Genomic DNA, 25,192 nt, shown 5'->3' on the forward strand with positions numbered 1-25,192 from the left:
GTCTTACACATGGTCTCATTCCAGCTTTCCAGTTTGATTACATCTGTGTCCATCAATTTATGAACCCATCGCTACTGTTGAAAGCTTCCTTCCTAAAAGTAAAAAGTTTTTTCGTTTTGATAATAAGGTAAAGATCTTAAGGACACATTAGGTCTAGAGATAAAGACGCAGCCTGAACACATACACAGTATTATTTAAGGGTTTTCCAGGTATTAAAATGTCAGTAAAGGAAATGAAAAATGTCCATCCATCGGTCCACCCGCCTGTTTCTTCATCCAACCATCTGTTAGTCTTTGCCTACGTTTTGAAGTAATTGCGAATGGCTGTTTAAACTACAAAAACCTGCACAGTGCTAATGAAGCTAGCACTTACTGCTCCTCTAACTTCCTCCTCCTCTAAGGAATACATGTTTTGTAAACAGAACATAAGTCTATACCTCACTTTTAATTTAACTGCCAGTGGGAACTTCTAAATTTCTGCTTTTCTAGATTCCTGTGGCAGACAGCTGTGCTGCAATGTTGATGCTAAATGTAATTGTTGTCCACCTCTAAGGGAAAAAAATGCATTATAACCAATCTGATGAGCCTTTTAGGCAGTAGATATTAATCTACTTGCTTTTCTACCTTCCTGCTAGCTGTGCCGCAGTTCTGATGTTAACTTTCAATTTGAAGATTCAGTTTCAGCTTACAGGAGAAAAAAAATCAGCCAACAAAAGAATACCTTCCTAATTCCTGAAGTAATGCCACTGCAGTACTTTTATCTCAGTTACAAAATCATCTAATTATGGAAATTATGGGAAAAAATCATAATTTATGAAATGGGAATTCTGCATATTCAGAAGGAAATTGATATTGTATCTTTTGGAAACTATTGCGGATGAAGAAAGAAAATATTTTCACCAACCCCGATTATTATTTAATGTAAGATTTATAAATCAACCTCATGCCCCATTTGGATCCTTGGACCCAAACTGTGTATAATTGTTTACATTAATTTAATTAATTAGCTGAACATGCAAACCAATGGAGTGAACGAGTGAATTCTCATTTTAAAGCTGCAGAATGGATTACGTGGCACATTCTTTGTTTCAGATGTGTTGTTTACTGCACAAACAGATGTCTGTGATTTGGCTCGCTCCATCGGCTCTTATCCGCCCATTCCTCTTCTTTCTCTCTATTTGTTCCATCCGTTTCTGTTTATCACTTCTCTACCACATCAGGATTTCACAGGCAGCGCCTTGTTGCATTAAAAACAGGTGTTTTTTTATCTTCTGGCTTCATCTTTACGTCAACAAAATTGGCTGAATCTCCTTTGGGAAGACTTTTTAGACTTCATTCCCACCTGTGTGATCCCAGCAGCTTTGACCACCTTTAAGGCAGTAATCTGTAAATAAACAGGAAAATAAAAAATAATGTCGCTATAACCTAAGATTTAGATCTACATGTCAAGCATTTGACTCCTCTGGATATCTTTAGGGCTCACAAATTGAAGTCTAAGATTTCCCCCAAAGCTTTATCTATGAATGAAATCAATGTACAAAAATAAAAGTTGGTTAATTTTATTGCTGACCAAAGCAAGAACCACATTTACAGCTGCCAGTATTTTTCGGTCTCTCTCTTCTGGCTTTACACATCATAAAACCTTTTATTTTGTCCTATTTTTCTTTGCAAAATAGCCAAAGCTCGGTCAGGCTGCCTAGAGAACATCTGTGTGCACAAGCAGAGAGATTTAAGTCTGGACTTTGACTTGGCCCATCCTGCAATGCGTTTCCATTATAATTGTGCGCAAAACTTTTCCGATATTCCGCTAATGTCAAAAAATCTAATTTTCGTAATTAAATAAGAAACATAATTAAAATAAAAAATAAAAAAGTTTGGATATTAATGAAAAAGTACAATTTTCACTGGGAGATTCATCAATAATAAGCAGCTATTGACTTAAAACAATTTCTTGCTGAAAATTTAGTTTTGTCTTATTTCAAGCATACTAAGATGTTTCCAATAGAAACTAGACAAAAAAAAGAGTTTGTGTTTTTGTAATGTTATGAAAGGTTTAACTCCACCTGCACAGTGAGAATCCAGCTGGTGGTGGAAACCTCAAACCATAAATAGTGTCAATCAAAACGAGGCAACGTGACAATGTGTTGCATTTGATTTAAATTTCCTTGAGCTGCACTTATTGTGGTCTATTACCTTGAAGTTTGTGGTTTACCCTTTCATGCATGAATTATGATCCTTTGTGTCAGAATTTTTTTTCCATTAAAAAAAATAAAAATTTTAAGGCATAAAAAAGGTAGAAATTTTTTTTGTAAAAATAATTTTTTTAAATTTTTTATTTTTATGCGATCAATTGTAATTTTGTCCAAATACAAAGTTGCTATTTGAAAAATACATCAGTAGTGTTGTTCCTTAGGGGTTATCTGATGTCACAATATTTTTTTTACTTGCAAGAGTCGTCTACAGTAGAAGGAGGGACCGGGTCGGTTCTCATGCTTTTTTGTCTGTCGGCCATATTGTATTTAACAAAAATAATTTCTTGCATTTGCAGCTGATGGCCAGTAGTTGATGGTATATTTTATGATGCATTAGTGTCCACTTCAGTGGTCTGTGTGCATTTATAACATAAACATCCACAGGAAGCACAAGAAAATGGCTTTTAGATAGCTGTCCACTGTAGTGACCACTATGCATGAAAGGGTTAATGTGACTTTATGTAAAAAGTTTGAGAAAGGTTTGGGTCTCCAAGTATAAATATTAGAGCGACATTACAGTTAAGCATCCATAAAAAGCATATATGAAGCACTGATGTTCATCGCTCTTCACCGTCTGCAGGGCTCCATCCAGCAGCTGGTGCTGAAGTCGGATCCCACAGCTCCAGATGACCAGTGTGAGGAGGACGATCCTTACGTGAGTCTGCAATTAAAAACTCTGCTTCCCTCTGTAGGAGAGCGCAGGAAAACTGCTCAAAACCCATGGTTAGTCCGCCCTCTGCTGGTGGGAGTAGAGTATTGCAGTATACTCTATGAATATGACAAAATGAAAACAAGAAGCAAAGAAATATTTTCATTGATTAAAAAAAGTTAAGACTTTGCAGAACTAACTGGACCTGTATTCACAAAACTACTAATATGCAGAAAAAGTTTATTTTTTTGGTTTCTCATAAAAAAAAAAATAACATCTAGATTCCAGTTGGGTTTTTCTTTCAGTTGGTTTATCAGAATGGCCATAACATAAAATAATTAATTCAGTAAATATGTGTTATTTAAATTATGTAACATTTTAATTTTCAGAATTTCGGATTTTAATTACTTTCTGTGAGCAATAAACTTACAATAAAGAAAAGCTTGAAATATTTTCCTACTTATGTGATGAATCTATCCAATATATGAGGTAGGCCTGTCACAATAAACAATAAATCAATTAATCACTTGATAAATTAACAAAAACTCAATAATTGTCATTTGCTTGATTTATGTTTTTTTCTCTTTTTTCTCTCTTTTTTTTTTTTTTTCTTTTACCAAAAACCAAATGATAGATCTGGTGCTTTGGTCTCACCTAAACCTTTTTTTGAAATATATTTCTGTTTACAAAGATTTCATCATTTATTTTAATTGTTGTCTCTGTTTTCTTAATTTATTTTGGATATTTCAAGTGTTTCCCAGGTCAAGTGTTCTAATATCAGGTTCATTTTCTGAAATGTGACAAAAATACAGAACTTTTTCACAGCTGTGACATGGCCAGTAAAATGATCAGCTTTCTCTTTACACAGGTAGTCTAACCTTATATGGTCGTTGCTCTCTCTCCTACAAAGGCTTGGCTCTTTTGAAGCACTTTGTGACAAAAAAATCTATATTTTGATTGATGTTTCTGGCTCTAAAATGTGTTTTCTCCTAAATATAATCGTTTAATCTTGGAATTATGCTTTAAAAAATCTTTTTTTTTAGAGACTGATTTTCTTTTCTCATCCTCCCGCCTGAACTCTGATTATTTTCCGTCCATCTTCTCTGTTCTCCTAAATGTTTATCTTGTGACTCCCCTGCTCTCATGTTTGCTTCAGGCGTCTGGTTTTGGGAGCGGAGATGAAGATTATGATGACTCAAAGGAAGGAGATGAAGTTAAGAAGATTGTGGAGGAGAGAGAATACCCCATGGTGCGTTCGCTGTTCTCCTGGCTTTTTGCCATTTCACTGTGCTGGACCCAAACCAAAGAAAACAGCTCTTATCCTTGCAGGCCTGTTGGAGACTGGAACGCCCTGATATATGCTGCTGTCTGCCAATTCAGTGCTCTCAAACACACACCGCAGGGTGCCGGGTTGGCAGACAAGGGGGGAAAGTCAGCTACATTATTACACGTCCAGAAATAGCTCCACAGGGAAACCTGTCGGATTTATTTTACCGGCCGGATGAAAGGATCAGTATCCGCAGCTGAAAGTGTGTCTTGTTAAATTAAATCTCTTTGTCACCCAGTTCTGACGGTGGCCACCAGGAAAAACGTAGCTGTAAAATATCAAATTATATTTCAAGTCACTGTGAAAAAGAAAGCTTCTCCCAAATGTCTATGATATAAAAAGACAGTTAATTTGTTAAATACAAAATGTAGTTTTATGTGTTGCACAACATTTATTGTTTTTTTCAATATAGTTCTGTAAATGCCACGTAAAGCACAATGTTCAGAATTATTTCTGAACAAATCAAGAATGGTAAACATTTTGGCATAAAAAGAAATAGAAATTGTTTTTCTCTTAATAAGGTTCAAAACCCTTTTTATGGTTTGGATTTCTGACTTTGTTTATAAATAAATACATTTTAAAAGGAGCTTATTGTTGAGCAGATAAAGCTAAAAATAATCACAACTTTAGATTCTAACTAAACACTAAGTGTGCTTAAATATTTTATCAATCAAATCAATGCAGTTTTTATGTGTTTACTGCCAAATTATATCGGTTAATCCCTCCAGTTTCCTGAGAATTATCGTGGAAATTCACACAAATCAACAAATCCCCGCCCTTTTTGCTCTAATAATTGGGAGTTTATTGCAGATTTTTCTCAAAAATTATATAAAACTTTCTTACTTGTACTAAACAGCTGCTTTAGCTTTAATTCATGTCAGATTATAGTCCATGATCTATGCAGCAAGTAATAAAAAAATCACATTTACCGTCATACATAAACGCAAATGTTTCCAAATTTATACCACAAACACTTTGATTTTTATTGCAAAAAATTACGATAAGTATCACACTGAAACAGTGCTCAATAATATTTCATTTTAAGAATTCATTCATACTTTAACAGTTTGTGAAAAGGTTTTATCGATACATTCTGCCCTTCAAGAGCTTTTATGATCTTTATTTGGCCCAAAACAAAAAGGAGTTTGACACTCCTGATTTAGCATCATTTAAACCATATTATATTCACATCAAACTAAAATCCAACATCTGAAACATGGATGTTCTTCTGGTTTAGGTGTCATTTGCCTCATCAAAGCTTAAAAAGTGGTTTCCGTTTTGTAAAGACATCTTGAATGATGTGTTTTTAATCTTTTTAACTGCCTGCTAATTCACAAGCAGCCATATTGTCGATGTTTGGACTGATGTTTGCCAAGTAACTGCATCTTTGCTCAAAGCTGTAATTTGCTCTTTGGCTTTCCTGTCAACATTTTGATGGGAAAATTATGCAGCAGATCAGGTTTGCTTTGTAAACATTCAGTTGCAGCCAGTAAACAATTAAACTGTAAAATCTGGAGCGGATGTATAATATAGGCATGACCTCAATAGACTTTAATGTAGGAAGGAAGTGGCAGTCCTCCATAATTTCTATTTTATTTTTATTTTTTACACATTTTAATGTTGTATTTTTTAATATGTGAGCTTGTATTTCTGGTTTGTAGCTTTTTCCAGCACCGGATCCCACATATGGCGTCCCAGTCCAAGCTCCGCCCACTGAACCGTCACTAATCGTTGATGAAGATGGAGATGATGAGGAGTCGTCTGGCCATGAGTTGGAAATGACCACCGTAAAAGGTAAAACATTATTATTATTATTATTATTATTATTATTGCAATTTGATTATTAACCAGCACTTAATTTTATAGTTTTTTAAAATATGTTAAAATGTATTTAAGTTATATTTCCTATTCTTATACAGTACTAGTACATTTGATTGTAATTACTAATCTTTAGCAATATTTTATTTTTATGTATTATTATTGGACATTCATTATTAAGTTAGTTAAAATACATGTTTAAAACTAAATTAGCAAATATGTTTGTATTAACATGGATTAATGCATTAATTTCTAAGTTTCCATGATTTCTATGCAGAACTAATATTTGATTACAATTACAATTGTTTTCATTATAATAAGTTTCAACTTTTCATTTATATTTGAATGAAAACATTTATTATTGTATGTTTATTATAATAAATATTTATGTTTATTATCAGAATTGTTAATATTATTAATTTAGTTCCAAATTTATGCATGTATGTTTATCAAACATTTGTTTAGTTGTAGAAATGAATTAATTTGTATGTTTCTAATATTGTTGTAGCATATGTAATAAAATTTGATTACAAGTATTAATATTTATTAATATATTTAAATGTTTAATTTATATTTATGCATTTATATTTTGATATTATTATTGATCAATATAATTTCATTGATCATTTACATGGATATGTTATTAATAGTAATAATAGTATTATTTGTATTTATTATTGAGTATTATAATTTTAAATATTTTCTGATATTCTCTTGAGCACCTGTTGTATTTCAGAAGATGGCCACCAGATGGTGCTAAAGAGGCGCTTTACCTCTCTCGTCACTGTATTCTTTTCTCTTGACCTGCAGCAAACCAGCATGTCTTTCTGGTCTGTTGTTTCATAGCTGAAACTGAACTGATCAAATATTTTCCACGTGTTTTTCTGACAGCAACAACATCTCATGCGGTTGCCTCTGAGAGACAAGCCGACGATGTAAGTTGGCTTCTTCTCCTGGACACGTTTTGCACTTTAAGCACGTTAAAGTGTAGCTCTGTGAAGCAGTCTGTCCCAGATACACGGAGCTGAATCTGTCCTAAAGTTACTGCAGCAGAAACCTTCCTTTGATTACATCATAACATAAAAATGACAGATTGACCTGACTGTATTTATTTATTAGATTTATCGTTGATGAAGGTATTTACCTGAATTCTCTTCAACATTCAGTCCCTTCAGGTGTCTACAGCGCAGAAGGGTGAACCAGGTGAACCAGGTCCTCCAGGACCTCCTGGCCCTCCAGGACAAGCAGTAGGTGGGGGTGGGGATGGGGATCCTGGACCAAGAGGTCCTCAAGGGCCAAAGGGACCTGCAGGCCCAACTGGGCTTCCTGGGAAAGATGGCGAGCCTGTGAGTTTTTTCATTGAATCTTCTTGTTTGTTTGATTTACAGCAATCAGCAGCTTTCAGTTTTTTTTCCAGAGCAGCAGTGATGTGTTGTTTATCAGCAGAGTACACACTGATGGATGTGTTTCTATTTTTATCTGTTCTCCAGGGGATGAAAGGTGAACGCGGGCTGCCAGTGAGTAAAAACTCTTTCACTGATGTGTTATGTTTTACTGTTAAAGGTAAAATCAAATGAGATTATGTAGGAATTATCCAACATGGAGGACAAAACTTAGGAAACACAGCAGTGATTTTACATATAATGGATGTGGCTCTCTGCCCAGGGCATCATCACATTGGGGGGAAATAGTTAAAACATTTTTTGTTTGTTTTTAGGCCCACACTCTTCTCTCTATGACACAATACTAAGAACATTTTAGATGGAAAAATAGAAAAGTAAATTTCTGCCAAAATAGTCCAAATTCCAAATATTCTGAGATTAGTCTCAGAAACCTTCTAGAAAAAAATGAAAATTTCTGAGTTTGAAAAGTCAAAACTTTGCTAGAAAAAGCAGGGAAATTTTGAGATTCATCTCAGAAAATTTGTATGAAAAACAAAAGAAAATGTTTGAGTTTGAAAAATAAAAAAATTGCAATCTATAACTCAGAAATTTTGAGATTAATCTCCGAAATATTCAGAAAAAAATTAAAATGTCTGAGTTTTTAAATTAAAAAAATGTGCTGAAGATAAAGACATTTTGAAATCAATTTCAGAAATGTTCTAGAAAAAACAAAAGCATTTCTCAGCTTCAAAAGTTTAAAATTTGCTAGAAAAACTGACATTTTGAAATATTCTGTTTGAAAAGTCAAACATTTGCTAGAAAAAACATTTTAGCTTGAACATTTTTTAAATTGCTAGAGTAGCTCAGAAATTTTTAGATTAATCTCAGAAATATTTTTCAAAAAAGTTTGAAATTTTCAGCATCTGAAACTCAGACATTTCCATGTTTGTTTTCCCAAAATATTTGGTGGAAATTCACTCCTCCTTTTTATTCCATCTTTAGTGGCCGTAATACTCTGTTGTATCTTAATGATCTCCATTTTTGTGCTTATTGCATTTGACATTTTTAGTTGTTTATCTTAATCCTTAATTTTCTCATGTGGGTTGTTAGCATGGTTGAAATGCTGGTTTTTGTTTTGTTTTTTTCCAGGGAGCAGCAGGATTCCCTGGACTGCCAGGAGATTCTGGTCCAAAAGGAGAGAAAGTAACAAATAAAGTCTAAAAAATGAAAGAAAAACATCCTGATGGGACTTTGTGTTCAAATACTTTCCAACAGTTAATGTTGCTGCTGTCTTCCTCAGGGTGATCCTGGCCTGGGGGTTCCTGGTCCTCCCGGGCTTCCTGGACCTCCTGGTCCACCCAGCAAAGCTTCCATGGTTTGTTCCTCATACATTTCTTCTCTTTTTAAGATGTCGATACCATAAATTCACGTTAAGATCCTGGATTTTACACAGGAGGGCTCTGGATTCGAAGACTTTGACAGCGATACAGAGGTTGTCAGGGTAAGGAACCAAAACAGTTTTTATCACGTTGCAACCACAAAATGTAATGTAATTTATTTAGATTTTATAAATTAGACCAACACAAAGTAAGAAATGTATAAATAATTTTCCTTTATTTTTAAGAAAAATCTGTTATCCAGATAGTAGATAGAGATCACCTTTTCGTTAAAGGGGATCTATTATGCAAAATTCATATTATGCCCTTTTTTGTTATTCCATTAGGGTCTCAACTGCTTCTAAAAACCAATCAGATGCTGTTTGGTGTCTGGAGCCATTTCAGAAACTTCCCAATTATTGAGTCACACTGATCCGTTACCTAGCAACCCAAACAGAGCTGATTTTACCGCTGTATGCGCTGTACAATGGCTACTGGAACAGACAAGGAATTTGTTGATCACTTGTTGCATTCTTGTAGGTTGTGCAGGAGGCTCTATTAATGCTTTTCAAACATGTATGGCTGTATAATTGCTCATCTGTTTGCAGCCATTTTCTCGTGCGAGTATAAACGTTGAGTTGGGGGGCGTGGCCAGCTTCAACCCTACTGAAGCTCAGTAGGATTTAAAGTGACAGAGACCCTAAAACAACCTCTTTTCAGCTCACTTAAAATTTTTGTCTATTTTGCAAAGAGTTTACAGTAGATGGAAACTTCGTGGTCTAAGAATGAAGTTTGTGCAAAAAATGTACTGAACATGTTTTGTATAGACCGTAAACATAACCTAACCTGTTCAAGGAAGCACTATAGGTTAAAATATTAATTGTCAACATTATTTTGTGTGTCCTCAGGGCCCCCCAGGGCCTCCAGGCCCCCCAGGGCTGCCTGGCCTCCCAGGATCCTCAGCTGGCGGTGTCGTTCCGGGGCCTCCTGGGGCTTCTGGGAAAGATGGAGAGAATGGAGAACCGGGACTCGCCGTGAGTTTTTCACCCCATCTCATTTTAATCTGGAATGGGATTATTTAATCTCAGCACTAAAATTCAGTGAGATCTGATCTGAGCGGTTCTATAAAGTTCTGCCCATCTGCTAAAAATAAAATAAATTGTTGCCTTTATTGCAGGGAGTTGATGGAAAAGACGGCGACCCGGGCCCTGCAGGAGAGAAAGGAGACAAGGTGAGTCTAAAACTCATCACTGAGAAATAAATGCACCACTTTAAGAGAACCCATTAACTTTGTAAATCCTCCTTTTTCACATGTTTACATTGTAAATATCTACGATTCCTGTCCTGACTTGAAAACCTGCCTCAGCGTAATTTCTGCCATGGCAACCTCTGCACAGGGCAACCCTAATTTACCTTCTGCAAACACTCTGGTTAAAAAAAAAACAATTACCATCCATCCAGCATAAAAAGCCTGGCTCTTAATGAGGTGACCCCACGGAGTAATAAAGCAAGGGAGCTCGAGTGTAAACAAGTCTGCGCTGCTTTAAAAGCCGCTCCGCTTTTTAACGCCAGCCAGAGCCATCTGCAGTCAGCAGCACCGCTAATTTAATTTCATTATTTTTCATTTGTTTGTTAAAAGGGAGAGCCTGGAGCGAGCGGGCCACCAGGACCAAAGGTACCATCTATTTACTGCTCGTCTGAAAGGATAATGAACCATTAGCAGCAATAATTAGGATGTTTTTTTTCTGTTGGCTGGAGAGCCAACGAGGGGATTCGGAGGTGATGATTTAATACTCAGTTTGTCTCTCAGGGAGATCAGGGTCCAGCAGGGTTTCCAGGGCTACCGGGGTCAACTGGCACCGAGGGGCAGCCCGGTCCGAAGGGTCCGCCTGGACCTCCTGGACCGCCCGGACCCTCGGGAAGACGCTTCGCCATGGAGCTAGAGGTACAGTGTTTCTTTGATCAACGCGTGTTTTATGGTGAACAAATTCATCAAGTTTGACTTTTTCTACATTTTTTTCCCTTTTAATCTCAAACTTAATGCATTTTATTCTATTGTGATTTTCAAATGATTTTACAAATTCAATCTGAAAAGTGTGGCATGCATTTGTTTTTAATGCTCTCAGATTTCTGTCTTCACAAGAATGGCTGGAGTTAGGCCATTTGGACATATACCTATTCAGGCTAGAGATAGTCCAACTGGCCTGAGGATTTTATCTAGCAGGTGTTCAGTAAATAGGGCCATTACCTAGGCCAAGTACCCTGGTAATGGCCTCAACGCATCTCACAGTTGCACAATTGTTCCTTAGACTTCGACTTCGACTTAGACTGACTTTGTTGTCATTTTCAATGCACAGGGTGTATACAGAACGAAATTTCGTTGCATACGGCTCAGGATAATGTTTGAGGTTCCAATGTTGTGAGTAAAATAAAATACAGTATAAAATATGAATATAAATCTAAATATAAAATATAAAGTGCAGGACTGACAGTAAAATAGAAGTTATTTAGCTCTGTACATATGCAAGGTATAAAGTGGAGACCAGTTTTTGAGTGCAATCCAGTTAAGAGCTCAGCAGTCTGATGGCAAGTGGGAAAAAGCTGTTTCGGAACCAGGTGGACCTGCACCGGATGCTGCAGAACCTCTTTCCAGAGGGCAGCAGGGAGAACAGTCCATGGTGGGGGTGTGAGGGGTCACTGATGATGTTTCGGCCTCAGGACACGCATCCTGCATCGATGGTTGACCTGACACTTCGCCCTTTTGCCTGAGCTGGGTGTGGAAGGTTGTTGCCGAAGCAGTTTCTCCTTGTGTGCCTTCTTCTCACTCACATGAGAGTTACCGAACTCTTTTGCAAGCTCAACCAGGAAGTCCACCCGTCTCTCCTGCACCCCAATGCATGCCTGATAAAGCACATGTGCATTCAGTGCTGCCATGTCAATCATGTTTGCCAGGTTTGCTGACCAGCTGTCACATAGTGATGGAACCTTGGTCACCCCCCGCAAGATTATGACTGAAATAAATGCCATTAGTTCTTGTGAACTAAATAGGTGAAGCAGTCACCTATTTATCCTCCACAGCACAAAAGGCTGCATGCAAATTTGCATGTGCAAAGTCTCCCAGATTTCTTTTGCTTACACTTTTTGCATGATTTTTTTGAGGTGGATCAACACAATTAATTTGGTTAGTTTATTTCTAAACTGTCATTTTATACCCTCTTAGCTTTATTTCAAAGAGAAACATTACTCATTTCTTTTAGAAAAACCTTTGCATATTTTTTGAAACAGATTGTATGTTTTGCAAACTCTATGTACATTTGGCAAAATGACCTGGATAATGCAGCACAACATCATGGATCAGCTGCAAAAGGTCACATCTCTCCAAAAACACTTCATGTATGCTTCAAAACTAAACTGAAGAGCATTACCTACAGGAGATCTGATCTCCTGCAGGTATCATAGATACCCACCCCCAACATGGACTATTCACATTCCTACATTCTGGCCTGACGGTCAACGGCCACATTTACAATTGAAGAAGAATGCTAATTTGAGCCATCAGAGTCGTCAGGGTGGACTCAGGGCCTTTTGGCCCTGTTCAGCCATTCTAGGGAGAAATCGAAAACCCAGCCATTCTAGTGTAAAGCAAATCAAGCATTTCAAAAGGTATTACTGATTAAACTTTAAAAATGATGTGTTATTAAAGCTAAAGTTTAATCAGTAATACTTTTATAACAAAATTATGTCAGATTATGATTTCTTGGTTAATGTCAAGTAACGGAGACATTTTGAATAATGTCAACTTTGTATTAAAAGTGTCATGATTTACCGAATGACACTTTATGACAACAGTCATAAATAATCATGGAGACTCACTCATGTTTATGATGGTGTCATAAAAGTCTTGTTCACAACCCGTCAAATAAAGTGTTACCAGAACTATTCTTAAAAATTGTTCTCTTTTTTTAAAATTTGGAAATCGGTTTATATCTCATCTCATTATATTGAGAGAGTTTCTCATTTTATATGTTGGTTAATGAGATATAAAATCTCGTTTCAGTATGATCAGAATTTTTCACATGTTCTGCATTTTTTTTATTTTGTTTTAATGAAAATATTTAACAAATTCCTGAATTTCTTAAGTTGCAGTTGCAGAAGTAGCTCACCTAATAAAAAAAATCCACTCTTTTCTTTACGAAGAATCAATTATTAGGTCTGAAAATCTTTAATTTACTCCATAAGTTTATAGTTGAGGTTACAAATATTGATGTATTTTTAGCCAAGTTTCAGCAGAAATATATTTTAAATACCTCCAGACTATTTTTTTTAACAGTTTAATCAGTTTATGTTGTGTTTAAGTTATGTTTTGTGCCTCTCTTAGGACCTGGAAGGATCCGGCCTGCTGGAGGATTTCGGAGGCTCCCTTGGTCCTCAGGTACAGAATAAATGTGATCCATTTCCTCATGTAGCATAATCATGCCACAAGGGCCGACTGCTCACCTTATTTATGTTTATAGGGCCCGCCAGGAGTCCCCGGACCCTCAGGCCCAAAGGTGAAATATTTTTGTGTGTGTTCATGTTGACACTTATTTGATTCTGGGAGCGATCTAACCGTCTCATTCCCCCCTGAAGGGTTTGTTTAATGTTAGGCAGGCGCTCAGTGACACAAATATTTTTTGCAGACGGACATTTTTATTCACACATAGCTCAACTTTCTTGTTTGTCCCGTCTTTATTTTCCCCTTCATGCCTGTTACAGGGAGACGATGGTTTGGAGGGAAACCCGGGAAAGCCAGGTCAAAAGGTGAGCCTGATATCTGCTGCACCAAATCAGACAAGCTTCTTAAAAGTGTCAGTAAAACGCTGTGAGATGATCCCTCGTTGTGACACGGCTCGCCAGATTCCAGCCACATGCTGCTAAAGATGCTGTTCGGATTCTGGCTCCTTGCTGTCTGACCTGAACTCTGTGGAGAATAAATGAAACCAAATCACAGAGGCACAGGGAAACGTTGCCGTTTTGTGTTAATCTCTGAGTGATGGCGTTAAATTCTGGAGATTTGTTCATTATGCAGGTGTTGTTTTCTGTCTGCAGGGGGAGCTAGGTGTTAGAGGACCACCGGGACTTCCTGGTCTGGATGGAATGAAAGGAGAAAAGGTGAGTTTTTATTTTTATAACAAATTATTGCATACGTAGCAAGAATATTGAAACTTTATTCTGTTTATCTGTATACTTGTGTGTGCTTGTTATCCCTTTATTTTTACATGCATTTTTAAAATTATTATTATTATAATTAATACAATTATTTTTTTATTGAATCTTGATTTGATTTATTTTTACACTAAGCGTTGATTGTGGGTGAGAAATGTTCAATGTTTGTTTGAATGTACAGCTTTAGAAAAAAGACCAATTAAAATGATCATTTTCTATGACTTTACTTTTCATAGGTATATGTTTGAGTAAAATGAACATTGTTCTTTTATTCTATGAACTACTCATATTCCAAGTAAAAATTTAGTATTTATTTACAGAAAATGAGAAATGGGCCAAATAACAAAAAAGATCTAGTGATTTCAGACCTTTTTTCAGAAGTTTATGTTCATTTAGAAACAAAAATACTGATGTTTTAACTCAGGAAGAGTTCAGAAATCAATATTGGGTGGAATAACCAGGAGGTTTTCAGTGGGGTTCAGTGCAGTGGGCTCCTCGTTTTTTCCAGAGCTGTATGTTTTCTATGTTTCATACTTGCAAAAACTCAATAAATATATTGTTAAAATAAATAGATAAATAATAATAATAATAATAATTGCATACATGCTATGTCGGATTTGTTCAAAGTGTGGCCCGGGGGCCATTTGTGGTCCTCAGACTGATTTTGTGCAGCCCCCAACTGCAATTCAAAAATTATATAAATAAAGGGTCCTATAGTAAACCTGTTGCTAAGCTCTTAAGCCACGCCCCTATTTTGGTGTGTGACAAGCCCCAAAAAGGGGCGTGGCTTAAAGACTTATGAGGAAATTATTGATTGGTTTATAAAAGCACTTAAAAACAAGAAGCACTTAACAATTAAATCACAAAGGTTACAGTAAGAATCACATCAAAATAAAAGAAAACAATCAAATTTAGCAGAACAATGACAATGCCATCCTGCAATACATGAAAATACATTTATTTTTGCTTTAACTTGCTGTGTGCGTGTGTGTGTGGGCGTGTGTGTGTGTGTTCACAGGGAGCAAACGGGAACAAAGGAGATCCAGGAATAAAGGTGAACCAATTACCAATAGATACGTAACGCCCAGTGGTTATAACCGAGAAAAAACTAAACTCTCATTGGTCTATTTCAGGGAGAACGTGGTCGGGATGGAGTCGGTGTGCCTGGTCCTCCAGGACCGCCTGGACCTCAAGGACCGGTTATCAACCTCCAGGATGTAAGCGGCATCAGGCTCTCAGATTGTAACACAGATTCTGGTGTGCCTAACCTTTGGCCATTTTCTTGTTTTCTCAGCTTCTGCTTAATGCTACAGATGGTGCCTTCAATTTCTCAGGAATATTTGAAACTCAGGTTCCTGCTGTGAGTATCATAAGATCAGTTAGTTCTGAATAAAGTAGCATATAAAGAGGTTTTGATTGTGTGCTTTTTTAATACTTAGTTTCCAATATTCTTATAGGGTCCAAAGGGTCCAAAAGGTGACATTGGATTGCAAGGTTTACAGGGACCTCAAGGGATAAAGGTGGATTTTCATACATAATAATTTTTTTGAAAAATTAGAATAAATAAAACTTGGTCTGTTGCTGTTCTCCTGTCACTTATTGTTGCCTGGTGTGTTTGTCTGCAGGGTGAAAAGGGTGAACCCGGATTCCTCACTGGGCCAGATGGATCCCTAATGTCGGATCTGGCTGCAGCGTTGGGAACCAAAGGAACCAAGGTAATAGGTCCTGTCAGCACTTATAAACATTTCACTTGGTTCCCATTCTAACACGTTAGACTCACAAGTAATGGATGTGAGTGAGATGTTTGGATGTAACTACGCTAGAAAAACCTTTTAAGTCACAGCGCAGTGCATGTATCCATATTGGCAGGGAGACAACGGCGTTCCCGGAGCCCCTGGAGTTTCTGTAAGTTTCCCCAGAGAGCAAGATACATTTGGTCTGCATCTGTAAGTAAAGCTGGATTCTGTGGGTCTTTCACCAACAGGGTCCAGTTGGACCACCAGGACCAAAAGGAGAAATCGGTTTCCCTGGTCGACAGGTGAGCACCAGGAGTGAAATGTAAAAACGTGCAGCTATTAAATTTAATTAAAAGTTCTCCCAGCGATTGATTTGGTTTCAGTCTGAGACGAAACTTGAACTTTTTGTAGAAAATGTTTCTGTTTTTGTTGGCAGGGTCGTCCGGGGTTACTGGGTCCAAAAGGAGTGAAAGGAGACCCTCATGGCCTACCAGTGAGTTTGGCTCATTTTAACAATGATTCATCCACTAAAAATATGATCCTGCCATAATTTCTTACATGATTACAATTCCAAATTACAGTGCAACCAGAAAGTATTCACACCTTTACATCCTAAAACACATTTAAGTATAGCTTTATCTCAGAAATTGCAGTATTAAAAAGATAAAGAAGCTTTTCCTAAACCAGGTACTGTCAGCCCCAATCTGATTGCCCGTAATATCTGGTTCAGATTGCTAATCCCAAATCAGCTGCCTTACAGTGAGTATAAAATGTTTCTACAACGGGAGAAATCCCTGCAGTGCACAAAACTTCTCATTCATCTACATTGATAATGATAAATGATGTCTTTATTTCAAACATGCAAAATATCAGAGAAACAAAATAAGAAAACATAATAATCAAACATTAAAAAACAAAGCTTAGAAAAAGCCAAAACTTATTAAATCTCGTCTTGTCACAATTTCCACTCTTTGCAAATTATATCAGATGTCAAAGTACAAATTAGGAGAAGAAACCAGAACATTTCAACATGGCTGAATATCCCAGAAAGCACCTTGGTTTCAATTGTTTGAAACAAAAACCACAATAATTGCTTGATAAACTCCAGTGGTCCTCTATGTAGAAGAAAACCACCCAGACAGTAAAATGCTTATCATTTAGTGCCCAAATCAAAGCAACATTTTGCCAAGATGCACCTTATTGTCTCAGATTCTCAGAGTAGAACAAACAATGATTTCTGGACTTATGAAACAAAAATAGGTCATGTTAAAACCACTGCTGTGGAGCATGTTGTCATTAGTCCTTTGGGAAAGTTTTCTTGCTGCAGGAGTTTGGCAACAAAATACATAGTCACTGATTCAAGAATAGAACATTTTCGCAGCTTGCGAGCCGTCACATGTAGCTGCGTTTCCATTACAAATGTGCATAAAACTTTGTTGATATTCCGTTAATGGGAAAAAACCCACAATTTTGCAATTGCAGTGTTTCCATTCAATAAGAAATGCAATTCAAATTACAGGTGAAAAGGTTTGTTCACGTGATAAGTCATTGAAAGACATTCTGCGTCATGATTCCTCCTACCACTTCCTGTCGTCTTCTTTGTCGTTTCTGCCAGTAGTAACATCCTGTTGTTGATCACATGAGAAAAAAGGGTTTAATGAAATATACCTCATCCTACTGCAAAAAACGTAAATTGGCGTTTTTCCATTCAACAAATTTATTTTCATAATTCCAATTTGCAAATATATGGTTAATGGAAATGCAGAAAGTGATAAGATGACTCGTGAGATGTAGTTGTTCACTTTGAGGTGGAGCAACAACTGAAAATATTGTTCAGCATATTCTCAGCTTTAGAAAAAATAATAAAAAAGAAGTTCCCACTTTCACTTTCTGTTCTGACTTTTTCCTTCTGCTCCCTTTCAGGGACCTCCTGGACCTCCAGGACCCCCAGGCAAGCCAGGAATGTTCACCTGCCCCAAAGGAGTAAATATCCATCTATTTGATTTTTCTCAACTGTTTTGTCTTTTTTTTTTCAAGTTCACCATCATGTTTCTCCTTATTTTTGAAGACAGTGTTCCCCATCCCTCCCAGACCTCACTGCAAAATGCCTGTAGGTTACAGTCCTCTGAACGAAGCATGGCTCCACTAACCGTTTTGTTTTTCACGTTTTAATCGTTCACCTTTTAGAGTTTGGGTTTTTCCTGCCTGTCTGGTTTTCATCATTAATCCTCCCATTTTCTACCAGTAATGTGCATGTTCTTCTCACACTAACCAACCTTTCATCCCTTAGAAATTCTTCAGGATCCATCTGAAATATCGCTGCATGCTGCATGGGAGCAGCGGGAAGGTGAAAGTTCAGTGCCACAAGTTGTCAGATGTAGAAATGAAACCACAGTTTCCAGTTTGTCGTTGCATGGACTGTAACTCATCACGGAAAGAAAGCATAATCGAATTTTTTCATTATTATATTTATTACTTGATTTTTACACATTTTAAATCATTGTTTGCAGCTTCATCCCAATGGAACAGTTGCATCAGGTCTGTCTGACTTTCTTTTCAGTAGCTGCGGTCAGAATTAAAGACGGGAACACAACAGAAGTCATGTTGAGTTTTTTCTATTTAAGGAAACTGCCATCAAGGAGCAAAAGGAGAGAAGGGGGAGAGAGGACTTCCAGGGTTTCCAGCTCCCCAAAGTAAGTAGAAAACAGTTTTTTCTTAAAGATTCAACCAAATAATGAGATTTGAATATTTGAGATTTTGTTTGTGCAGCCCAGGTTTATCACTGTAACAAATTTGGCAGTAATTATTGCGATAAATGTTAATGTTGCTGTTTTGAAACCATGTTCAATGACATAATAATGCAAGTTCACCCTTTCAGAGACCAAGAACGTTTAATTTTGTAAAGATAACGGGAAGATATTTTAATCATCCAAAATAAAACCTAACAACAAAAATCGAACAATAAAAAGAAAATATAAATCATTACAACTGAAACCATAAAATAAAATGGATTATAACATCTCTGTCAACAAAACTGACCACTATACAGTACTAATCATCAGAAGGGAAATTATTGAGCTTATTTTTTAGTTCATTATTGCAACAGGCTCAGATAAAACAATTAAACTGGGTTCTGAAATATTCTGGGACTCTTAATGACTAAAAATATGAAGAATCAGCTTTCAGTTTTTATGCACCACAAATCTGAAACAAACTTCCAGAAAACTGGAAAACATCGAGTTCCTTTAAAGTTGGATTTGACTGATAACAACTGAATATTAATCAGCATATTTGATGTGTATTTGCTGGGTGATTTTGATGATGGTTATTGCTTGTTTTATAATTGGTTGCAGTATTATGTTTTTATTGTGTGAAGGACTTTGACAAATAAACTTAACTTGACTTAAAAGCCATTTTCAGCTTTTTTCTTTTCCTTTTAAAGGTTCATTTCTCCCCACAGGTGGATGGGTAAGTTTCTCTCTTTCACTTGTTTTCTTCAGCTGATGTTCTTGAGTTGTGAATTTCTCCTATGTGTCTTTACAGCTGATTAAGGGTGACCAAGGCATGAAGGGAGAGAAGGGAAGAAAGGGGGAGGTCGGGTTCCCGGGCCAGCCAGGCATACCTGGGAGGTCCGGATTGGTGGTGAGTCGTCGTTTGTTGGGTTTGTAAAGAAATATAATCAGTAGCTTCTTTTCCTTAAATTAAAGGACTAATTACTCAGCAAGATCTAGAGAAACTCATCCATGTGTTTATCTTCAATTTCATTGGTTACTGCAAAATGTCTGTCTAAAAAAATCCTCCAGCTGCAGCTGATCCAGAACGCTGCTGCTGGTGTTCTGACTAAAACCAGGAAGCTAGAGCACATAGGTTCTAAAGTCCCTGCACTGGCTCCCTGTAGCTCAGAGAACAGACTTTAAAATACTGTTGTTAGTTTATAAATCACTGAACGGCTTAAAGATCTGCTGTTGTTACAGCAACCTTCCAGACCTCTCAGAATCAAACCTGGAGAAGCAGCATTCAGCTTCCATGCACCACAAACCTGGAACAGACATTAAGAAAACTGTAAAACAGCTGAAACACTGAGTTCCTTTAAATCTAGACTAAAACCCACCTGTTAAAAGTTGATTTAATTCATAATAAACCAACATTTTGATATTAAATGATGACTTTTGGAGAAATGTAATGTTTCAGTTGCTGATTTTTGTCTTTTTATGATGGAAAGCACCTCCAGATTTGCCATACAAATAAAATTGTATAGATTTTTTTCTTGATATCATTTAGGGACCTAAAGGGGAGTCGGTGCTTGGACCACCTGGGCCCCCGGGGATGCCTGGCCTACCTGGGGCTCCAGGCTACGGCAGACCCGGTGCTGTCGGTCCTCCTGGTCCTCCAGGACCACCTGGACTACCACAAAGATACAGCTCAGGTAAAAACCTTCTAGGATTGTATACAGAAGACACTGTGGATGTATGATGTCCTTGTTTTGTGAAATATTACACAGAATAAAGAGCTGGTGATTTTTAAATAACGAGGTAATAGTTTATTCTGGAAACAAATTTATTTATCTCATTAAAGTACTTATCTGGACCAATGAAGGATAAGAAATTAACTCAAATGTAGCCAAGTCTATCTATTAGTGTAGCTGATTATATGAAGAAAACCTTCCTTCATAATCAATGCTAACTGTTGTGATTCACCAGCTGTGGCCGTTGCTGGCCCTCCTGGACCCCCGGGACCGCCTGGAGCCCCTGGGACTTCAAGTAACTCTGCGTTTGTAAGTTTATCTATCATTTAAAAATTTTGTATTAATGTTTAACATCAATCAGATGCGAAATTAAGAATTGAATTGACATGCAATAGAATCCACTAATAGCAGAGCTAATTTTTTTGTTTAGCGCTTTTGCTAACTTACTTAGCTTCCCCTAAGTCAAATTTTCCAGATAAATTGTAAAGCACTAATGAATTTTTTAAGTTTTATCTATAAACTTGACTAAAGTTGTTACTGACGGCTAAGAATTCTTTGAATAGTTGCACGTTTATGTTCATGCTCTTATTTTGAAGTGGTTGAGGAATGTTTATGCAGCTTGTTCTCCACCTGTGATGCGATGCTACAAATGTTTATTTTATACCCAGAATGCATTGCTGTAGCAAGAACAGCTTAAAATCTACTGATTTCCTGCCAAGTCCTACTGTGTTAAATCAGCAACAGAGTTAGCGATACTCCACAACTATAAAACTGAAAACATAAGTGAAAAGTCTGTTCCAAAGAATCACTTCCTGAACCGCAAACATTCAGGTGTGTGTACATTAACACAATTTAACCCACTGAGGGTAATATGCTGTATTCAAACAGCATTGACACATGCTAGGTGTCAATATAGCATGCTAAAGCATGTTAGCTTCCGTGAAATGCTATGTTGGTATATCGCTTTAGCATTACCAGGACTAATATAAGGGTTAGCGCTTTAGTTAGCGATGCTTACTAGAAATTGTAATGTAAATATGCCAAATTGTAAAATTTGGCATATTTGGACATAATTCTGTAGATCAGATCAAAACTCTTCTGATATTAAAATGATAAAAGTTCATACTGTTATATGTATTTCATAACCATTTATGTAAATGTATGGACATTACTGTAGGCTGCTGAGACTATGAATGAGCTCTAGTCTATTCCTTTTTTCGTAAATTACAGGTTTGTAAATCGTAAAGTAGTATTTTGTTGTTGTCTTTTTCTCGAAATGCTGTCATTTTACCAAAATAAAATGAATCTGTATCTTTCACCGACTTGTCCAACTGTTTTTAGCTGAAAACCTTTTCAACTCGAGAGAGCATGATGCAGCAGACGTCGAGGGACGAAGAGGGAACTCTGGCTTACGTCAAAGCAACAGGAAACCTCTTCCTAAAGGTTTCCCAAGGCTGGAAGGAAATACAGGTACTAGCAAAGAGTAATGGCAAAAAGGTTTATGGGGGTTATGTTTTAAACATTGCTGTTAATCAAATAGCTTTCATCCTGAAAGGTTTCCTATGAAATTAAAGAAGCATTTTTGCCAAACACTTTTTTTTTCTTGCTGTGAATCATCAGAGAACATTTCTGAAGGTGAACCAGCCGATTTGAGGGAATGATTAATGTTGTGCTGCTGCTCCCGTTTATAAAAATCAATGACCTCATATGCTGTGTGTGATGAAGCATTGTGGCAGTTTGACTTTGGAAGCTTGTTGAATCGCACAATAAATGATGGTTTTATGTTGTTCAAACGACGTATTTATTGTCCTGAACGAACATGAGCCAACTGGGTCAAAATATGAACGTGATTTGCTTTTTCCTCTCAGCTGGGCAGCCTCATCTACCTCTCCAGTAACATCATCCCCCAAGATGAGGTACATACAGCACTTTTTTATTTCACTTTTAACTGCAAGCTGTGTGTACAATGGTGTATTAGCCATTGTAGACTGAAAAAGAAGGGAGAGTACATTTTTACCAAAAAGATTAATTTCAGAAAATCTCTAAGCATTTTTTTTTTCTCTAAGCATTTATTTGCAAAGCCAAAAAAATATTCTAGAAAAAATATCCAAAATTTTCAGATTAATTTTAGAAATTTTCTAGAAAAAAATGTATATTTATGAGTTTGAAAAGTTTAAAATTTCCTAGAAAAAACTTCTGAGATTAATCTGAGAAATTTTCTTTAAAAAAAAAACAAAACAAAACAACATGGAAATATTAGTTCCAAAAGTCGTATATTTTCGTTATTTTTTTTAGAAAATTTCTGAGACTAATCTTAATTTCTGAGTTTTTTTCTAGGAAATTTTAAACTTTTTAAACTCATAAATGTCTTCTTTTTCTTTTTTTGGAACATTTCTGCATTTTGGAGGAAGTGTTCTCCCTTTTCTTTTTCCTATGTACAATGGCCCTAATATTCTGTCTTACCAAGTGTTGTAATGTTCTTCTAAAGCCTCTTGTGAACTTTTCATTCAGCCTCGAGTTGCATATCAAGTAAGAGGAGAGACGATGCAGAGAGTCCGTTCAGTCAAAGAAAGGGTAAGTTCAGGATTCAGGTTGTTTTTGGATCTGATTTTCTTTGCAGAACTTTTCAGAGCTGATCCTTTTGTTTGTTTGTTTTGAATCCTCATCCATTAGCTAAACTTGGTAGCGTTGAATCAGCCGCACTCAGGGAACATGATGGGGCTCGACATGGCTGACCGGATGTGTTATGAGCAGGCCAAGGCCATGGGTTTGGCTCCCAACTACCGCGCCTTCATGTCGTCCCACAAGCAGGACCTGGTCCATGTCGTCTATCCCGGTTTCCGGGACTCTCTGCCAGTAACCAACCTCAGGGTGAGTGGGCTCTCCAAGCTTAAAAGAAACGAACAAAAGCTGAATAAATCGCACTAAATGAATATTTCCCCTCAGGGAGACGTGATATTCAGGAACTGGCAGTCCATCTTCATCGGCAACGGCGGACCAGTGAATCCCAGGATACCCATCTACTCCTTTGATGGCCGGGACGTTTTAGCTGATCCTTTCTGGTGCGTGAACCCACATGATGGGTGTATGTAAACTTCTGGCCAGCATATAAAGCCGTGATATTCTCTGTGCGATAGGCCCAAGAAGAGCATCTGGCACGGTTCCAGCAGCAGGGGTCTCAGAGTGGTCGACAAACACTGCGAGACGTGGCATGCGGACGACTTCTCCGTCATGGGCCAGTCCTCCAGCCTGACCTCAAGGCTGCTGCTCGGCCAACAGACCAGAAGCTGCTCCACCGAGTTCATCGTCCTCTGCATCGAGACCTACAAAAACTCTTAACTCTCTCAGACAAAACCCAACTTGGACGTAGTAAACTTTAAAGACTCTTTGAGGACATAATTTTAGCTGTTTGTGGTTTTAAACCGAAGTCATCTTTTAGTTTCCTGATTTCTGAGACCAGTTAGAGGACTGGGGGTCATGGTGTTCTCTCTCCGAACAAGAATCACAGAATGTCTTTATTTATTACAAAGCAAGTCAAAGATTTCCAACCTGGTGGCACATACAGCGATGCAGGATAAAACACAGAAGTTTGACACTATGAACAAACAAATGCAAACTCAGCGACAATGAATTTAAACATGCAACACAGCAGCTGCATGGATATAAAGTAGCACATATTCCTTCTGTTATACGTTAGATCAAAAATACGAGAACCTTGAGACCTACTTCTCTATTTGTTTAGGAAAAGGTTGTTTCAGAAGGTTTCTTTAGTGTTTTTTCTACTTCATGGAAGACCAGACAACCAATGTTGCCACCAAAGACATTTGTGATGCACTGTACTTTTTTGTTTTTTTCTAGTTCTGTGTTTGTTTGATGACCATTCTTTTTAGGAGCTTTCTCTTTAAAGGACTTATTTAATTTAAATCTATTGATTTATTTATGCTGTCACAGCACATAAACATCAGACATTAGACAATAAAAATTGAGAATGTAATTTATCATTTGTTTATTGACTCTCTCTTCTAGATTTGGTCTATTTTTGTACATTGTTCTTTAACAAAAAAAAAGTATTTGAGTGTCAATAGAAGGTGATAAATGTATCAAACCATGCAATACAAATTAATGTTTGAAAGAACAAAACAAAGTGGAAATGTGAGAGCGCATGTTTTGTACAAAATGCAAATATTTGTGGTTTTGGGAATAAAGCTATTTCTTTTCATAAACTGTTGTTATAGATGTGTCTGAGGGACATTCAGTGAAAAATCAAGCAGGAAACGTTTTACCAGCAGACTTTTTAGTAAAATTTTAAGTAGTACTAACGACTAAAAGTATGGGGCTAAAACAAAACAACTTAAAATTAAACTGAAAAGGAATATTGGCATTGAGAAATATCAATGTAACTGAAAATATTGAAAAGAAATTGGAACAAAAATTGATAGTGAAAAAAATTAATTGAAACTAAATCCAAGTTTTCATGCTTTTTTCAGTGCTGCTGCTTTCAAATTCAGTTTTGACACTTTTGGCATTCCGTAATTTTAGACGTCAATGTTAAAATGTTCAGATCCAATAAAATGTTTATACTTTTTAATGCCAATGACTTTTTAATTCAAATGAAACACTTAGTTTCATTTGAAGCTGTTATCATTTTTAGCCCAAATAAGAATAGTACATAAATGAAATCTACTCAATGTAAACTTTAGTTTTTGTTTTGTTTTTATTTATTTCCAAAGTGGAGAAAGTTTTTGTTATAGTTTACATAAAATTACTTCTTTTTTTAAAGTAAAATTAGCTTAACTTTTCATAACGCCTAAAAACAGGGAAAAAAAAGATGATTTAGATGAAAAATAGTATCCAATGTGAAATCTAAACAATGAATACATTTATTAGAGAACTGGCTTAAGGAAAACAAATTATTTGTCTACTTGTAGGCCAGGTGTTTTTGTTCACACGGTTTTATTTTTGTAAATCCAGAATCAAAATCTG

At 36.6% G+C, this 25,192-nt stretch overlaps 1 protein-coding gene across 3 annotated transcripts in view; it reads left to right on the plus strand.

Annotated features, from left to right (window-relative positions):
* Positions 1-24,437, plus strand: part of LOC114136995 (collagen alpha-1(XVIII) chain-like) — a 62,286-nt gene extending 37,849 nt beyond the window's left edge. Inside the window, exons 6-44 of one of the 3 annotated variants that reach the window (XM_028005460.1) lie at positions 2,832-2,906; positions 4,057-4,149; positions 5,889-6,021; positions 6,937-6,980; positions 7,212-7,391; positions 7,536-7,562; positions 8,577-8,630; positions 8,728-8,802; positions 8,881-8,928; positions 9,712-9,837; positions 9,981-10,034; positions 10,443-10,478; positions 10,614-10,748; positions 13,182-13,235; positions 13,318-13,353; positions 13,559-13,603; positions 13,892-13,954; positions 15,027-15,062; positions 15,142-15,225; positions 15,303-15,368; positions 15,466-15,528; positions 15,634-15,723; positions 15,878-15,913; positions 15,993-16,046; positions 16,181-16,237; positions 17,668-17,727; positions 17,813-17,854; positions 18,255-18,282; positions 18,369-18,437; positions 19,187-19,212; positions 19,288-19,386; positions 20,026-20,170; positions 20,445-20,518; positions 21,551-21,679; positions 22,078-22,125; positions 22,721-22,783; positions 22,883-23,080; positions 23,156-23,271; positions 23,347-24,437. In XM_028005460.1, coding sequence (XP_027861261.1) covers positions 2,832-2,906; positions 4,057-4,149; positions 5,889-6,021; positions 6,937-6,980; positions 7,212-7,391; positions 7,536-7,562; positions 8,577-8,630; positions 8,728-8,802; positions 8,881-8,928; positions 9,712-9,837; positions 9,981-10,034; positions 10,443-10,478; positions 10,614-10,748; positions 13,182-13,235; positions 13,318-13,353; positions 13,559-13,603; positions 13,892-13,954; positions 15,027-15,062; positions 15,142-15,225; positions 15,303-15,368; positions 15,466-15,528; positions 15,634-15,723; positions 15,878-15,913; positions 15,993-16,046; positions 16,181-16,237; positions 17,668-17,727; positions 17,813-17,854; positions 18,255-18,282; positions 18,369-18,437; positions 19,187-19,212; positions 19,288-19,386; positions 20,026-20,170; positions 20,445-20,518; positions 21,551-21,679; positions 22,078-22,125; positions 22,721-22,783; positions 22,883-23,080; positions 23,156-23,271; positions 23,347-23,548 — 3,063 coding nt within the window. In that variant the 3' untranslated portion in view covers positions 23,549-24,437. Of the gene's footprint in view, positions 1-2,831; positions 2,907-4,056; positions 4,150-5,888; positions 6,022-6,936; positions 6,981-7,211; positions 7,392-7,535; positions 7,563-8,576; positions 8,631-8,727; positions 8,803-8,880; positions 8,929-9,711; positions 9,838-9,980; positions 10,035-10,442; positions 10,479-10,613; positions 10,749-13,181; positions 13,236-13,317; positions 13,354-13,558; positions 13,604-13,891; positions 13,955-15,026; positions 15,063-15,141; positions 15,226-15,302; positions 15,369-15,465; positions 15,529-15,633; positions 15,724-15,877; positions 15,914-15,992; positions 16,047-16,180; positions 16,238-17,667; positions 17,728-17,812; positions 17,855-18,254; positions 18,283-18,368; positions 18,438-19,186; positions 19,213-19,287; positions 19,387-20,002; positions 20,171-20,444; positions 20,519-21,550; positions 21,680-22,077; positions 22,126-22,720; positions 22,784-22,882; positions 23,081-23,155; positions 23,272-23,346 lie in introns of those variants that run through there. The other 2 variants (XM_028005461.1, XM_028005462.1) reach the window with 2 other exon arrangements.
* The last annotated feature ends 755 nt before the right edge of the window (positions 24,438-25,192 follow it).

This window comes from Xiphophorus couchianus, chromosome 21 (genome assembly GCF_001444195.1).
Source record: "Xiphophorus couchianus chromosome 21, X_couchianus-1.0, whole genome shotgun sequence".
Classification (NCBI taxonomy): Eukaryota; Metazoa; Chordata; class Actinopteri; order Cyprinodontiformes; family Poeciliidae; genus Xiphophorus; species Xiphophorus couchianus.